The 18,378-nt window shown below is 40.9% G+C and overlaps 1 protein-coding gene across 1 annotated transcript in view; it reads right to left on the bottom strand.

Annotated features, from left to right (window-relative positions):
• The window catches only part of ABCB7 (ATP binding cassette subfamily B member 7), a 35,469-nt gene that overhangs the window by 7,939 nt on the left and 9,152 nt on the right, over positions 1 to 18,378 (bottom strand). Inside the window, exons 4-13 of the mRNA XM_039731091.1 lie at positions 15,052 to 15,171; positions 7,688 to 7,820; positions 6,572 to 6,840; positions 5,328 to 5,416; positions 4,719 to 4,806; positions 3,907 to 4,081; positions 2,368 to 2,525; positions 1,675 to 1,838; positions 1,376 to 1,505; positions 701 to 872 (exon numbers count right to left, since the gene is read on the bottom strand). Coding sequence (XP_039587025.1) covers positions 701 to 872; positions 1,376 to 1,505; positions 1,675 to 1,838; positions 2,368 to 2,525; positions 3,907 to 4,081; positions 4,719 to 4,806; positions 5,328 to 5,416; positions 6,572 to 6,840; positions 7,688 to 7,820; positions 15,052 to 15,171 — 1,498 coding nt within the window. The remainder of the gene's footprint in view (positions 1 to 700; positions 873 to 1,375; positions 1,506 to 1,674; positions 1,839 to 2,367; positions 2,526 to 3,906; positions 4,082 to 4,718; positions 4,807 to 5,327; positions 5,417 to 6,571; positions 6,841 to 7,687; positions 7,821 to 15,051; positions 15,172 to 18,378) is intronic.

Below are 18,378 nucleotides of genomic sequence, written 5' to 3'. Positions count from 1 at the left end.
ACCCAAAGAGATCATGAGAAAAATCATTTTTACTTAGATGCACCACCAGCCTCACTTACAATCTCATTTAACACTATCCCCTGAAAATACATTCCTTTGAACATCTTGCAGACCTTCATATTAATATTCAGCCTTTAGGTATTTTGGGCTCCTTTCTACAAGGACATTAAGGGGCTGGAGAGTGTCCAGAGAAGGAAATGGAGCTGGGAAAGGGTGTGGAACATAAGTCCTACAAAGAGCAGCTGAGGGAGATGTGAAAGGGGCTCAGCCTGGAGAAAAGAGGCTCAGGTGGGACCTTGTAGCTCTGCACAACTCCTGACAGGAGGGGACAGCCGGGGGGGTCAGGCTCTGCTTCCAGGGAACAGGGACAGGAGGAGAGGGAATGCCCTCAGGCTGGGCCAGGGGAGGTTCAGGTTGGATGAGAGGCAAGATTTCCTCACTGAAGGGTCATGGATTGGATGAGGCTGCCCAGGGCAGTGGTGGAGTCACCATCCCTGGAAGCCAAAAAGGAGTGAACATGGCACTTGGTGATGTGGTTTAATGGGCATGGTGGGATTTACTCAAAGGCTGGACTTGGAGACCTTCTCCCACCTTAATGATTCCGTGTTATAATCTAAATAAACTAAAAGCAAACCTGAGGACTAAACTCAGCATGAAACTTTGAGGCAGCACAAAGGACACCAAGAAGCTGGGAGCCAACCTGAGAGCTTGAGGCCTCGCTCCCCGACCTGGGTGTTGTAGCCATTGGGCATCCTCAGGATGGCGTCGTGGATCCCTGCCAGCCGGGCCACCGCGTACACCTCCTCCGCCGTGGCCGCCGGGTTGCCGTACAGCAGGTTGTAGTAGATGGTGTTATGGAAGAGAACAGCATCCTGCATTGGTGGGAAGCACGTTTGAAATAAGAAATTAGGAACATCAGCTGCAGAACTGTCCCCAGCACATGAAAGAATCAATAGAGAACGGCTTGTATTTTTCTTTATGCAGCCTGAAGGTAAAAGTGTTTGGGGACGTTTCTTCTCCCAAAAAAGGGATTAATATATTTTGTGTCCTAAATATGTATGTCATGCATAGTTTCACCACTCTGCTAACTCATTAGGGGTGGTAATCAACTATAAAGCTAAATCACTTAAAGCTGGAGGCAATTTCTCATGGGGAGACTTAAACACATTTTAGAAATTGGATCTATATGATGATGCATATAAAAGCATAATATTTCTTGGGGGAAAAAAGTCTAGTTCCTTTGAAAGTCACCATGCAAGACCACTGCATTAGGACTGGCCTTCACTGAACAGGGCCAGATACTGAGAATTACTAGTAAAACAGACTAGAATTCCTGTTCCAATGGACTGTCTGGGGAGAAGGAAACATGGAATACCTGAGGCACAACTCCTATTGCCTTTCTCAGACTTTCCAAACTGACATCTTGGATGTTCTGTCCAGCAACATAAATATTTCCTTTCTGAGGTTCATAGAAGCGAAATAATAACCTCACAATGGTGCTTTTCCTGGAATTGAAAAGAACTGAAGTTAGTGTTACATCCTGGTTCACCATTTACAATCTCCAATTGGGAATGATGTACAAACAATAAAAAGCAAACAAAAGCAGCATTGATTTAAGAAATATTTAAGAAACGAAATTCTGCATTGATTGGCACATTTAGTCCATTTACCCACCCTGACCCACTACCTCCTACAATGGCCACTTTCTTTCCTGCAGGGACTTCAAAGGACACTCCAGCAAGGACTTTCTGCCCCTCCAGGTATTCAAAGTGCACATTGTCAAAGGCAATGGAAGCAGTCTGGGGGGTGATCTGCAGGGGTGGAGCCAGCTCTTTGTCCTATGAAAAGAAGAATTCCACTTTATCAGCTGCCCAGAAATTATCTCCAACACTTCAACAAGCTCAACAGTCCCTTTCCCCCCTCAGAAAAAGGCAAACAGACACTCCAGCTCAGATATGTGGAAAATAATCATAATTTGTGCACAAGTGACATTGGCTTGCTCCTCCTTTTCCCCAAAGGAGGTAAAAATTCCTGCTGTAAACACTCTGCCTCATAACTTCTTTTGCAATATATTCTGCATCATTAATTACCAATAAAAATTCAAGCACAAGGCATGAATACTTAAATAAAAAATCTCAATACAAACACAGCTTCCATGAAGCAATTTCTGCTTCTCTGCAAGAAAAAAAAATCAAGTCATTGCAGTAACTGCACTTAAAGAAGAGGCAGAACAGCAACCTCACACACAACAAATCTTTCATGAACAGAAATTAAACCTGGAAGATGAGAACACGGTGAAATAATGGCATTGCCACTAACAGCCCTGTTAAATGCCCAGATACTTTAGGAAAATAAGCTACTACTTACTTTAATTTTGGTATCTACACTGAGAAGTGTAAACAAGGTATTCATATCTATCAGTGCCTGTCTTGTCTCTCTGTACACTGTTCCCAGGAAGTTCAGGGGCAGAGAAAGCTGGAACAGCAATCCATTCACCATTACCAGATCTCCAACAGAAAGGCTGCCTTAAGACAAAAGGGGTGTGAGAGAATAAGGAGACTTGAAGGGATTTCCTTTTAGGATGCACCAAAAGAAAGAATCAAGTCCATTAAGCCTGGTTTCTTTTATCCCATTTCTAAATCCAGATGTTTAAATAACAAACAAAACCCCAGAATCCTTCCCAGATTTTATACAGGGTGCCTGAAATGAATGGCAATGTTTGAGTGGATTTAACTTTAAAAAGATGCAATAGCACTGGCAAATAAGGCAAGCAGCACATACATCAGATTGTAAGATCCAGAGAGAGGCCTAAGGAATTTAAAAGCGGAAGAAATAATATATGAAAGCACAAATCAGGAAAGACAATCTTTAGTACAATTATAGAGAAATCCAAATGATAGATTTTGTCATGATCAAGACAGAGCTTTCACAGTGTATGTACCACAGAGCTGCTAAAACACACTGAGAACCTCTGGGCAGCTCGGTATCAAACAGGCTGATCAAGGGAAAACTCAGGATGTCACAGCAGCTAAAGGTAAGTGGCAGGTCAGTTCAGCTGAAACAGGCCCAGAAAGATGATTTAAAGCCATATGTCTACCATCCTGCTTCAAGCTATTCTAAATCTTCCTAAGAACAGCTATAAACTGCACCTACTGACTGATCTGTTCAGTGTAACCCTTCCCTGCCCTGGCATCTTTAAAAAGGGCAAAGCAGATGCAAGAAAGAGCACATGGTATAAAGGTCTGCCCTTCAAACACTTGTGGATGTTAACAGTCTTTAAAGCATCATTATTTTCACTCTAAAACCACCTTGCTTTAGCAGAGCTTCATCCCAATTCTGTATTTGAAGCTTGTACTCTGTCTTCCTAATCAAGCAGGCTTTACTTTATGTAGTAAATTAGACAAGTGTAGAACAGATGGAAGCAATTCTTTTAATAAGTGCCCTTATTAATGGAAGGAAAGTGAATTATTGGTAACAAAACTACTGGAGACAAAGCACAGGGTATACACACATGGAGTCTTGCCCAAATGGGAAGGGAGAAGGGCAAAAAAAAGGGTCTTTGTACAATGTCCACAGAAATATTTTTATCTATAGAAGTGCCTTTCAAAAACCTTCAAGAAAAACTTCCTGAAGTGACATTTTCTTGGGACCTTTCTTTAACTGCTAAACTTTTATAATGTTTTTGATAAAATCATAGTATGATTGAGAGAGTCATTGAGAGAGAGCTATAAGGGAATTAATAATACTCCAAGAACCAGAAATATATAGACAAAACTTAATCAAACAACTCTCAACCAAAAACTCTCAAAATGAACTATCACATCAACCCTCAGTTAATTAAAACTAACACCTCTGTTATGGATGAAGTGAGGTAAAGGAGACTCATTTTAGAGTCTGGTGAGTTACCTGCAACAATGCCCTGGCTGGCGAGCACCATGATGGCTGTTAAACCCACGCTAAATATAGCACTCTGGCCAAAGTTGAGCAGAGCTAAAGTAGAGGTAGTCTTCAGGGAGGCTTTTTCATAGGTCTTCAGGAACTCATCATACCGTTGGGCTTCGTATTTTTCATTATTGAAATACTACAATAGAAACAAAACAGTAAATGTGACAGTGACAAACATGTTGGACTGTTTCAGTGGCTGTAAAATCCAGTATGAACAGACTGAGAGCACTGACACACACAGAGCTCCTCTCCAACCATTCTAACAACTGATGGAAGGAATCACAGAATATCCTGAGTTGGAAGGAACCCACAAGGATCGTGCAGGCCAGTTCCTGCACAGACACCCCAACAATCCCACCCTGTGCCTGACAGAGTTGTTCAAACACTCCTGGAGCCCAGGCAGCCTCAGGGCCATGCACGTTCCCTGGGAGCCTGTTCAGTGCCCCACCATCCTCTGGGTGGAGAACCTTTCCCCAGCATCCATCCTAAACCTCCTCTTCAAGATTAAGTTTACTCTTTGCAGAAATTGATGGTCAAGGTGATTCAGCCACAAAAGAAACTTCTCACTCTGTATTAACAAAGAGAATTTTTCCAGCCCCCGCTAACAACCTTCCTGCTACTCTGTCAATGCCACGCACTCCTCTTCAAATGAATAATGCTTAAAAATATGCTATTGCTCCAAATATGCACCCTTTAAAGATGAATCTTATGACTCACTTCCCTAAGGCTGACAGAAGCAAGACAAAGAGCCTGGTAGTAAAGCCTGGCCTTACCTTCACAGTCTCATAATTCAGGAGCGAGTCAATGGCAGCGTTACCGGCATCGTTGTCAGCTTTGTTCATTTCTATCCGAAACTTTGTCCTGGGAAAGGAAGGTTTCACCCCGTCACTGATGCCTCAGGACTTTAGCTTTTATATTTTTCAAACCCTGTACTGCATTAGTGTATAACTCTAAACTCCATATAGAGTGTTGGTTAACTGTCTCCACATTTTGGTCAGACAAAATAGTTCCTCTAGGCCTGAGATTCAAAGACACTCTATTGCCTCAGGCCCCAAAAATATCAACAGAAGTGATTTGGTGGGAGCAAACTGGTGGAATATGACTCCATTGCCTGAAGCTGTAATTGCAGGATTAAGCCCTGATATGTAAATGGACCAAACTTAAAACTGTCTGAAAAACTTGTGACCATTGTCCATCCTGGGTGTGTCCTCGGAGGCTTTTCACTGCCCAAGCTGAACCTATTGAAGGCCTTTAATGAACACCCACTTTGTTCTCTTCATCTTGTCCAGCCTCTGTTCCAGGCAGCCACTGCAAGGCATCATCCCAAGCTCAGGCTGAGGCATGAGAGCCCCCTGAGGAAGGTGAGGGAGGGCCTGCCTTACCTCCACTGTGTGATTCCTATCGTGAACGCTGCGTAGGCTCCCAGCGTCCCCAGAGTGACCAAAGCAAACTCGGCACCACATTTGTAATACTGCAAGATTTCAAATCCAATAAAAATAATAAAAATAAAGAATCATCATCATTTTCAAACTTCACTGTTGTCTCCAGCTAAGCTATTCTAATTTTAAGACAAGAAATGATGGTCCCTCCCAACACAATCCCTGCTCTGAACAGCTTAAGGCTCAATAAAGGCTTAAACTCAAAAGGAAAGCAGCAAGAAGGATTTAGACAAAAAGATTGGAGGCAACAACCAAGAGCAAGTGTATATAATACTGCAAAGTTATTTTTCAAATTATAAACCATAAATGCTGCTGATGCTTGTGCTGTTTTCACAAATAAGTATTTGTTTCTGTGCTTTTTCGATGGATTTTGAAAGAAAGCTGGACTGTAGAAGAAGAAATAAATGGCCTTACAAAACAACTTAGAAAGCATTTTCTGTACTTCAGGGCACATCAGGAGAGAAAACCCCTAAGGAGGGTTGGCTGACAGCCAGCCTGGTCTGCAACTTCCACTGGTTAGAAAATGGAACCCAACAGGCATTTCACTGTTCCATTCAAACTTGATTAAGTCCTTCTAAAAAGGCCAATGAACAGAACAAGATTCTTGTTTTAAATTTAAACCGAGATACATAATCAAGATTTAGATTTTTGCACCACCCAAAGATCCTGATTTCAAAGACAGAACGTGTGATTTATTTTGTAGAAGTTCAAATTTCAGGGCATTAAGCTTAAAACCTGCCAGGAGAAGCCTGTTTTTCAAAAGCTAATTTTCACTTTTAAGTTCTGGACAAGTCCAGATCAGTATTCAGGAAAGAGCCAATAATCATTCCCTCCTCTAGCCTGAACCACAACATTTTTATTCTGTTTCCTCACTATTCACCTGGGTATATTTGTCACTTGTGTGCACAGTTTACTTTTCTGATTTCATTTTTCCAACAGTTCTGAAGAAAAACATTAAAAACTGTCTACATAAATGCAACTGGCTGAAGAGAGGCTTTAAATGTGAAAATCTTTTCAAATAAGCTTACTTAAAGCAACAGATATTTGAAAACTATGGGTTGCTCTCTTTTAAAGTAGTTGCTTTCACCTTGTAAATTCAATTATTATTATTATTAACATTTAGTAGACTTTGGTAAGAGCATCATTCCTAAATGAGACAATTCCAGTGATGACTACACCACACTTACCAGAATTCCACTGACCAGAGCCACTTCAAACATTGTGGGGCCCAGGTTGAACACTAAAGCACTGAGAACAAAGCTGATGCCCCTGGTGCCTCTGTCGATGGTTTTTGACAGTGCTCCTGTTTGCCTGCTTAGATGGAAGGCCAGGTCCAGGTTGTGAAGGTGCAGGAAAACATTCTTGGCAATCCTCCTGATTGAATTTTGAGCTACCTTCCCAAATACTGCATTTCTTGCTTCATTAAATAACGCTGCCCCAGCTCTTGAGATACCATCTAAAAAGGAATGAAAAAGTTTACAAAATGAAAATAATTATATTTTCAACTTCCCTTCATGCATGAAATTACACTAGACTCATTCTTTATATATTTTCAACAATTTTAGTTCAAAGGTAATTTATACTTAATTGCCCAAGCTTTATGCAATTTTTCATTTATAAACCATTGTGCACACATTTAAATCAGTTTCTTTTTATAGCTGGTTATAAGAAAGGGTAGGATTTATAATCAAGAATAATTTCTATAAGCATTATTTCATTTTTTAATTGGAATACCAGAAGCAAAGTCAGAGAATATTGGGAACAGACATCAACACAGAGTAACTATGAAATTCTTACAACACTCTGAGGGCTGGAGCTCCTCTGCTCTGGGGGCTCTGGCAGAGCTTGGGGTGCTCACCTGGAAAGGGGAAGGCTCCAGGGAGACCCCAGAGCCCCTTCCAAGGCCTGAAGGGGCTCCAGGAGAGCTGGAAAGGGACTTGAGAAAAGGTATGGAGGGACAGGACACAGGGAATGGCTCCCACTGCCAGGGGGCAGGGATGGATGGGATACTGGGCAGGGATTGTTCCCTGTGAGGGTGGCAGGCCCTGGCACAGGGTGCCCAGAGCAGCTGGGGCTGCCCCTGGATCCCTGAAGTGTCCAAGGCCAGGCTGGATGGGGCTTGGAGCACCCAGGGGTAGTGGGAAGTGTCCCTGCCAGGCGATGACCTTCAAGGTCCCTTCCAGCCCAAACCACTCCATGATTCCATGATTCACAACCAGCTGTGATGCCCAGCAGTGCAAGGGCAGGAGCTGGGCTGTCCCTCCCTCCCCTAACCCCCAGCCCCAGTTTGGGAAGGCACTCACAGCCCACGAGGACAGCAGTTGCCAGGGTGGCCGTGGTGCTGGGGGCATCGCCGAGGTTGAGCACGTTGCCAGACACTTGGTTCAGGCTGTCCACTGCGTATTTGAACATGAAGGGAACCAGTATGTTCATGGCCTGAAAGCAGGAGCACACCAGTTAGACCATCTGCATTACAGCATGGATGGAGCATGACTGTTTTTCCCTGAAACTGCTCTACTGTTATATTTAGTCCTTAAGCACTCAGTGCAGGTGACTTGGCTCTTTACTTCAAGCAGGATGTTAAATCCTTCCTGCTGGGACTGCAGGGTTACTTCGTGTCTCTCACTGTCTCCTTTTAAATATGGATTTCTATCCTCAACAAACTACACTGCAAGGGCCCTTGAAGTGAGGCTGAGCTCTCAGGACAGTGAGGCAAGCCCAGGAAATGAACCAAGCAGCAGCCACTGCATGGCACACACAGTGCTACTAAATTGTGTCATTTGGAGCTGTTTGATCTTTGTGGTGCTGGCAGTATTCAGTGTGAAGAAGCTCTGTTCCACAGGAAACCACTCACCTGCACTTTGCTAACACTGGGTCACTGGGATGGATTAAATCAAAGCTCCAGAGAAGTCAAAGAAAATAAGCCAAGCCCTCCTTTGTCCCTGTTAATACTCCCCTAAAATTTAAATAATGCTTCCCATTTGCAACATCACTCCAAATATTAACTTGGTGTCAGCATAAACCCCGGGGTTTGGCACAGCAGCACAAAAGATTTCCTGTACAGTCTATAAGACACTACAAATTAATGTACAAACATGAGTTTTCAACAAAGGAGTCACATCCACCACCTATCACCCAGTGTGTCAACAGTGGTGGCCCCTCGAGATGTGAATCCCCAAACAGATGGATATGTAAACACACCACTCCAGCAGTTTTTTATTTGCACAACTGTAGCACAAGAAAAAATGGAAAATCTCACAGAAAACATAAAATTCCTTGTCAATGCACCATTGTTTCTTTGCTCCCTTATACCAACAAGAAAGGCAATTCACAGACAAACTTCACAAAATTAACAGAATTTCTTAATTCAAACTGCTTCTAACTGTTGAGATTTGAAAATAAGGACACAATTTTTTTAGCAGTTGAACAAGTATGTTATGACCTACAGTCTTACAATCACAGCAGATGTTAAAATGCTTTACAGCAAGTTGACTTTGCTTAAGGTTGGGCATTTTTTTTTAGTATTTGGAAAAAAACTTGTGAGTAGATGACAAATTATTTTACAAGAGAAGAAACAAAAAACAGAAACCAGATTGATACAGATATTTCAGCTCTCTCCACCAAATGTTTTGGATACCCACTTAGATCTCAATTGTATTTAGGGACATCTGTCAGAGCTGAAAGCCCAGGGAAAAAACTGTAGATTAACTGGATAAAACCAGATTCTGAGAGAAAAGAGTGATAAAGTCATTCTTAAGTTCAGTCCAAATTCAAGGTCGAATACAGACTTCCAGAAGTTCTAATGATGTCCCAGGATCCAATATTCCAGTTTTACAAGTTATGGCAAAGTGTGGAAGGTACAAACTTCACCAAGCACAGTAATTGGGTTTTAAAAATATTTTTGTTAACTACAGATTTAAAGAATAAAATGTAAATTAATTTTTTGAATCTGTGCTGTTAAGTTTTTTCAGACAGTGTTTTAGGCTAAAGATTTAAATGCAAATGAAGAAGGAATTCATTTTCTCCTCTTCCCCTATGTGTTCCCTATGAAATACATTACAAAAAACACATCAAAATTCCAAACACAGAATAATTCAGATAACTCCTTAGAGGAGATACCTGAGATCTAAGGGCACCTGGGTGAGGTTAGTGACTGAAAAGAGAAAACAGCTGAAAGATCAGGTTCTACATCAAACATTCCTTTGGAACTTGTCCAGTGCAGCCTGAGAGTCCTTCAGCCACAGCTCCCCTTCCAACAGATGGCAACTGTGGAAATCTCAAATCCCTCTTCCTTCCCCAGTATAACCAAACAACTCCACTTTGCCTTCAGAGATACTGAAACTCCATTTTGGGGTGGCATTTTCTTCTTGATAAAGATGAATCTACTGCCATGTGTGCTCCAGTGACAACCAACATGACAAAATGCAGGTTTTCCTGGGAGAGACCTCTCAGGAGAAAATAAGAATATTGTAATGCAGATGGTCTTCATTTGCTGCAGATTCTCACAAATCTCTCTGCAGGGATTTTATTCCTCACTAGACTGTGCCACACTACAGGTAGTTTTGATGTAGAGCTACAGATATATTTAAAGTCCATTTAAAGAAAAGAGATGTATTCTTTAAACTGCTGTTCTCCACTCACAATTAATTTAACTGGTAACAGCCTACAATTTTGCAGAAATGTCTTCTTTTACATCAATATAATTCTTCCCAATAGAGTTTTAAATGAAATTTAAAGCCTGGTCTCAGGTTATAGTTGTTCTGACTCCTGGAGGGTAAAGCTTGAATAAGAACAAGGCAGCTCAGTATTGCATTTCATTAGCAATCAAGACAGTCTGCTTTCCAGTAATTTAAAAAGAAAAAAGTTAATCTTACAAAGTTTATAGCAAGAGATGAGAGGCCATTATTAGAAACAGGCCTTTCCTACTCAATTTGTTAAGTCAATGAGATCACGTTCATAGCAATGGAAACAAAATTTCATCCTTCTGCATAAATTCACAGCTCTCTCTTTGTATTTGCTGGCACAGAACAAAAAGCTTTAAGCACACCTTGGTAGACCATGAAAATCTACCATGAAAAACAATTGTCTTACACAATATATCTGTACAGGCTTCCCTCCTCTGCCTAATGCCTGAAAGCTTGATAACAACTCCCATTAAAAAGACTCTTTCAATATGAATTTGTACATTTTCTATTTCTGGGTTTGAATTAATAGCTTATCCTTGCTTGAATTTATTGGAAAGCAAATACAGCATCCCATGAAATCATCCCAACTCAATTGCCCACATTTAACAGCAGGTTGCCCTAAAATGAATCATGAGTAAATGAGTTTAAACATTTTTTTAATGACTGCACTGTTTTAAGCTGACAGTGCAGTATCATCTTTATTCCCCCATGGGACTACACTACTTTTAAGGCAAACAGCCTTATCTTTCATTTTGCTCTTCCCAGCATTTTTTGTTTAATAAAGATGATGAATTAATGACAGGCTGAGCCCCAACAAGATAAAACTGGTCCACAGTGAACTATTCTTTTGCCAATAATTCAGTGAGAAATTCTGGCATGAAGAAGACTGAATTTATCTCTGGACCAATATAAATATACACATGCAACAGCTCCATTTGTGGAGATACACACAGAAATCTCCATCCCTTGTGGGGGCAAGACTGCTAAAGAAGCTCCAAAATGTGCTCCAGATGAGGGAAGAAGCACCTGGCTTCTTCAAATTTAATGACGACCCGAACTACACTTTTTCCAGTAGGGAAAAAACCCAAACCAATTTAAATACTTTTCACCTGAAACTCCTCAGAAAGCTAACCATTTCTAAAGGTTTATTGCAATTATCTAACTCCATCTGAGCCCCCAGAAAGAGCTCAAACACCAAGATCACAGGAACATGCTTCACTGATCAGCTGGATATCGTTATCTTCGTGTGCAGGCAGAATTTGCAATTCAACCCTTGTGTCCTGCCTCCTCAGCCAACCATTCCTGTTCTGAAACTGATGGAATTAGCAGTCAGTAGAAATGCAGAGAGTCTGAAAGAATTCTTTGGCTCATGAATAACACATGCCTGGTCTGTGACCAGGAGGCCAAAACCCATTGCAGGCTGACAGAGGTGACAAGTGATTTTGTCATATTCATGTGTTTAATCCAGCTCCTCAGAAGCCTCAGCACTTTTCTCCTTGTGCCACAGAAGAAAAAGGGAAAAAACAGAAAAGTAAGGAAGCATTTGCTATAAAATCACCAGTAGAGAAGCCAAAAAAAAGGGAGAAGAACATGGAAAAAGAAAATCCAGATATGCAGAAGCTGAGCAGGCTGAGCTATGTGTCTGAAAACACAAATTTTCCCTGTGTACTCCTCTCACCTGCCTTCCTCGTGCATCCTTCAGATCGTGTACACACATCTAGATAGGCTATAAATATTTAAGGTAAAAATTTAAAGTGTGTCATAATAATACAACACATCTTGCAAGGAAGAAAAGACCTCACTAGCCCTGGAGCAGACTCCATCCTGTCATAAAAAGCCATACTAACAGCTCGCTTTGAAGGCTCACAATACCACTGGCAGTTATGTGGAGACAAAAAGGAACCAAAAATCACAATAATTTGTTCAATGACAGGCAACTGGGCCCCACAAAAGGAGTCAAGACAGATTGTAACTGCAGGCTCTTCAGTAGCTGCACACAAACTGGCTTTTGTTTTGAAAGTGGATTTTACTGAACTGGAAGATTTAAAGAGACAAATTATTTCTCAAGCAGCAGCACAAGGAGAAATGAGCTCCAGCTGTTTTGTGGGTGAGTAATCAAATTAAACTGGGGGTGTATTCCTTATATTTTCCCCCATAGCAGAGAATTTCATAACCTACCTGTCCTCTGTGATTCCTTGGAGTTTTCACAGAATAAAACTGAAGCCACCTTACAGCCGCTGTATTTTAACTGGAAACCTAACATTGTAAATTCAGAGGCATAAAACTTGAAAATCTTTTGTCAAACTCAGAAGGAATTGGCCACAGGGTTTACAGAAGTGTTTCTTTTGGGGGAAGGTGACTTGAAGCAGCCATCATGACCATACAGTTCTCTATGCAAACCCCCTCAGAATGAGGGGCCTTTAGACAAAATCCACAATAAGGATGTAAATCCTTCAGACACAGAATTCACTTTGTTCCATAGTGAACAAAGAAATCAGGCCAGGACTGCAGTGAGGAGAAAAACATGCTGGTGTTCCTGTGCTGACACAATTATATAGCAGAAAAACTTTAACAAACAGCTTGTGTGGTCTGTGGAGTGCATTGTAATTAACCTCACAAGCAACCAGAACAAAGGGCTCCCAAATGGGATAATGAGGAAACCACACACAATTACACATGGTCCAGGAAAGATACAGGTACACTACTTTGTACTGCATTTTCTCCAGGACAAAGTGACCTTTTGTGTGCTCTGAAGGACAGCAGATGTTCAGGGCTCAAAGATGTGACAGACTCACTACAGCTCTGGAATGAACTATTGCACATCACTTGTGTCACACTGACACACACACAGTATGTGTAAGGTATGAAGCAATTCAAGAAAAGTTCTTCCCACAAAGGAAGAGTGAGCACAGCTCCTAAGATGAGGGGTAACTCCTTAATTTGCAGTTATCCAGCACAGCTTTGTAATGACAGAACAAAACAAAGAACAGTAGCAAAGGACAGCCAGAAGACATCCATAAAATTTTTCACCCCTGCACTTATGATATTTATTTTCCATAGAGAGCTTGCTGTATGTTTTCCCAATGAAATCCTTGTTTGCCCAAAGAAACATTCTCACAAAAACACTTCTGCTTTAACAAGCATCTCCTAAAACATGGGAAAAGCTCAACAGGTTTTCTGCTTTTCTTTTGAGAGTCTGCTCTGGACATCAGGGCTTCTGGGCTGCCTTGTACAAATATAAACTGGGAAACTTAAGAGAACACTTAAGAGATCCAAACACCAGTTACCTCCCCAAAGAGCAGTTCAGTGATTTTCTGATGGGGGAAACATCTCTCTCTCCCAGTAGAAATATAATAGCTCTTTTTTACACCAAATAGAGATATTTGCAAGAGTCAAAGTATCCTGGTCATCAATTTTGTTTTCTTAACACCCCAAAAAACTGCCTGAAACATTAATAAGATTTCTTAAAGGCAAGGTACAGTGCTGCCACATGCAGGATTAGAGGCTGGATTCACATTCTCCATCATATCCATATAACACTACAAATTAGAGAATAGGGAAGGGGGGAGAAGAACAGGGAAAATTACTTCAAACATTTAAAAATTAATTTAGATAATTATTAAGATTACTAATAAAAGTCTTGAAAAAGGAAATTAGTTAGAGTAATTTTCATATCCACCTGGTAGATCCACATCACAAAACCTCAAGGCATCTGCATTTTGAGCAGTTTCCCCCAGTTTTAAAATGCAGTGGAAAGCATTGCTGGGTGTTTTGCCCAGGCACACAGAAAGGGGGAAGCTCACTTGCAAGTCCAGCCATATTCTGCATGTCATCACCTGCATTATCAGCAACATCCTGAACTGCAGCACAACCCAAGTATCTGCTGCAGACAGTACCCACAAGTACCTGAGAGATAAAAACCTCTTGAGAAAGCACAGTAGACCAGCAATTCCTCTTCAGCTCCCAGAAATGAGCACATTTCTCTCCCAAGCACTCCTCTTTTAACACCTACAGAGCTGAAATTTGTCTCCTCTCTTTTCATAACATGGCAATGGTGCTGAGTGCTAATATTAGCTTTATGTTTGGTTAAAATTGCTGTACTTAAAAGCAACCCAGCTGAGCTGTATGTCTCAATGGAACTCACAAAACTTCCTTCCAGTATTTTGCAATCAAATATTTCTTTTTTTTTATTTAAAGCAAAAGGAAGCTAACATTTGCTCTTCTGAATTATTTCTACAAGGTTTGCACAGAATTTGAATTATATCCCCTTTTAATCTGCAAACACTTTTGCATTCCAAATTCCTTGAAAGAACAAATAAACACTAATGTTGTTGCAGGTAAGAATATAGATCCTCTCACATAATGAAATAAAAGTAAGAACAATCTTCCATTTCATAATCAAAGACCACATGAAAAATCATCTGAATGAAAGCAGGTTTGTTAAATATAAAAGGTTATACAGCTTCTCTCATATTAGGACCCCAGAGGAGTCCCCAAAACAATTAACTCCTCTGTTATCTCACAGAGAAATATCAACAGACTGGAGCTCAAATCCCCTTTCCACAGCACAGCAAGACCTGTGAATAGGCACCACCACACTGATCAAGTTCAGGGTTGAGAATGGGGACAGAGCCTTGAAGAAATCCTGTCTGACAGCACCACACAAAAAAAGAAAAACAGCCTTTAACTCCCATTTCCTGTAATTTCTGAGGTAAATTAACCAGAAATGGAAAATCCTGGGCTAAACTAAAGAGATTAAGGGAAACAAACATTCTAGCTGCCATCTCACCTCCCTAAACATGCACATGGGTATTACCTGCAGATATACCCTGCTCCAAAACCCAAGCTATCATTTCTTATAGATGTTCCTGTGAAAAACCCAGACATCTTCAAAGTGTAAAAGCCCTTAAATACTAGAAAAGAAAATGATTCCTTGCCGAGATGAACAGCACTGTGAGAGCACAGCAAGTACCTGCTCTTACCTTGGCACCTGCCAGGAAGCCCAGGGACAGGGCCACCCTGGCGCGCAGGTCGGGCCGGTCCCGGGGCCACACGTAGGACAGCATGGCCCGGATGATCTTCTTGGCATCGATCTCCTTCAGCTGTGGGGAGCACAAACACAGGCACTGTCTTACAAAGAACCTGGGAAGCCAAATAACTATAAATAAGGATGGATTTTATACATTTGGATCAATTCTGTATTTTATTTGATAGGAACAGACACTTGATAATGCCTGAGACTAGGACTGCCCATGAACATTTCATGGTGGAAGTTTTTAGGTTTGTATCCATGATATGACATTAAAATGTTCCATGTTCTCAATAGTGTAAGTCCATCTGGCTGCAACTGAAACACAGAGAAAGCCACAATTCCCCACCTTGAAATACTTCACAGAACAAACTGACCCTTCTCTTTTATCTCCTCAAGATTGCTTGATTCTCAATTGCTCAATTCAAGAGCTTGCTACTTCTTTTTTGGAAGATGTTTTAAAATAGCAGGAGAGAAATGCAAAAAAAAAAAAAAACCAACAAATTAACAAAAGAATTAAAACAAGAAGGAAGCCTGAAATGTCCACAATAAACATAAACAGTTTGGAGAACATTCCCTGACATGGATAATCAGGCTTCACAAGGCAGAAGATGTACATGGCCATGGGCTGGTTTAACTGATGCTATCAATTCTAACTGAATTCTTAAAATAGGTTCTCCTCCAAATCTCAAATTTTGCTCAAAGTAAGAGCACAATCCATTAAACAAGACAGCTTGAAAAACATTACTTTTTCTGTTTGGGTTTACTTTAAGTTTTGCTTTGGGCTTAGTTTTCTCTTGTGGGGTTTGGTTGCTGTATATTTTTATACAGCAATGTAGGCTATTTTCCAGATGGACAGATGTTTATCACTCACACTTCTGATAATCCCATTGAACTCCCAAGCTAAATTATCTGCAGCCTAAACCACATTTCCTAATTGAGAACAAGAGGATGTGCAGCCACACAGAGCACAAGTACCAACAACTCATTTTTCTGTGTTGGCTGCTCTGGGGTTAACTTGAAAGACACGAGGGTTATCTAGGAGAGAAAGGAGGGCAGCAAGGGCAGCTAATCTCCCCATTTCAGGCAATATTTTGTAGTGGGGAGGAGGGAGGAAAACAAAAAGTTAGTGCACACCTTTCAAAGATGACTCTTGTGACAGAAGTCAGTAGGAAGGGGGAGCATTATGATAAATCTTACTGTTCGAGGATAAGCCAAATTAGAAAATAAATTCTCTGTTAAGGTCTGGGGTGAATAAGCAAGAAAGGAGAGGTCTGTTCAAAGGTAAAATTGCTGAGGCAACCAGGGAAGCCAATCCTATAAAGAGAAGTTTTTAAAAGCACCAGGAAATTCATCTCAGGTTTTCTAGTCACAGCTTCAAGCAAAACCAAGGCATTTTGTCACTAAATGTCACTGCAAATGTACTGGAACATTACACAGGACAAGCACATTTCAAACTACTTTTAAAACATGGGGATATGGAAGATTTGTCAGTGGAGAGAGGATGCAAAAGTGCCTCTGTTTTGTCCTACCCACTTAAAAGACTGAGGTATCTGCTGCAGTATATACATGAATCCTTCCATTTGAGCCAAGGATATGCATAAAAAGCAGTTCAAACATGTGGAAAATATCTTTGATCACCACTTAGAGGTTAAAAGGAAGTAAAAAAAAATTGGTACCACATTAACACAAAAGATACAAAAGTGCAATCAGAGCAGTTCTAATTATATGTTGCTATTGGCTAGGCAGACTTTGCACAGAAAACCTATTAAAAGGAACAAAATATATTGGCTGCAAACAAGGAATCTATTTCCTTTTTTCATGGCTCTGAACGGTGACAGAAGCAAATCCATTTAGAAAAGAGTCAGGAGGCAGCCACTCACTTGCCAAAGGCCTTGCAAAGGAACAAGAAGAAATATCAAAGGATGCAAAATGCACACATATTACATCAAAGTTTACCATGAAATAAATGTTACTGTTGTACAGAAACATGAGTTAAAAAATTGTTTAAATATGCAAGTGGCAACATTAAGAATTAAAATGAGCAATCTGTTCAATGGACTCAGGCCCTTTTTTTATTCTCTGAGGTACATAAAAAGGTTAAGAGATGAATTCATTTTTACCTCCTTTTAAATGGTAGTAATGTTTTACATTTTCTTTACAGGTCTATTCCTACAGAAATGCAAGGAATGGAAGGAAAAATATTATAAATCTGGTACAGCAGGGAGCAGAAAAGGAAAAAGGAAAGCCTTTTCCTCTTTTTGAATGCAGCATGGTTTCAAAACACTCTATGCAATACTGAAGATTATCTGCAGAAGAATGACCATTGATCAACTTCCTGCCCCTTCTACCCATCCCAACCAGGTTCTGGACATTTTAAAATACCTAAAGAGGGGGGAAAAAAGAAAGCCATAATTCTTGTTCACCATCTCCATGGTTTTTGAGCACTGCAAGGCACTCACTGGGCTGACCCTGTTTCTACCCATCCCAACCAGGTTCTGGACATTTTAAAATACCTAAAGAGAGGGGGAAAAAAGAAAGCCATAATTCCTGTTCACCATCTCCATGGTTATTGAGCACTGCCAGGCACTCACTGGGCTGACCCTGCCACTTGGTGGATAAAGCCTGAGCCAGGATGATGAGCTGTCAGAAGTGGGACACAAGCAAGTGGTAGTTTGACTTGAATTTAAGCTGCCACTGCTGATGAAGAGAGAAAGACACAATTCTGGCTCCCTGTGTGCTTCCTCAGGGAGCTCTATCATCCCTTTTATTGCACCAGCACAAGTTTCTCCCCCTACACAAGGTTATTCTCCCAACCAGCACCAAAAAATCCCCCAAAGCTGGTAAAGATCAGTTCTGATCTCAGTACTCAGCACAGCAGCCACTGCTGTAAGCAAAAGTTATTTTGGAGTTTAAAAAAGTGTAAGTTTCTTTAGTAGTTACAAGTGAGATGAAGGTAATGTGCTCTTCACTCTGTGCTCATCCTTAGGGCTCAGCTCTGTACCTGCAGAAGCTGCTGTCAAAGGGGCAATTTAAAATGTCACTCCCAAAGTCAGAATAAACAGCCTGGTTTGTCAGAAAAAATCTGGAACAGGGAAAGGTGTAATAGAGCTGACAGATATCTCACCTGCAGTTCTCCTGAAAGTATAATCCTAGGGGGAAAAATACAGTAAATGGGGTGCCAGTACTTTTACCCACTGAATACAAGTGCATGTACACATGAGATAGAGGACTTGGAGCAGCAGAGTATTTCCTTCCCTTCAGTTTTGCTCAGAAATTC

This window comes from Passer montanus, unplaced genomic scaffold (assembly GCF_014805655.1).
Source record: "Passer montanus isolate IOZ18808 unplaced genomic scaffold, ASM1480565v1 scaffold76, whole genome shotgun sequence".
Taxonomy (NCBI): Eukaryota; Metazoa; Chordata; class Aves; order Passeriformes; family Passeridae; genus Passer; species Passer montanus.
This window is presented reverse-complemented; position numbering and strand designations above follow the sequence as displayed.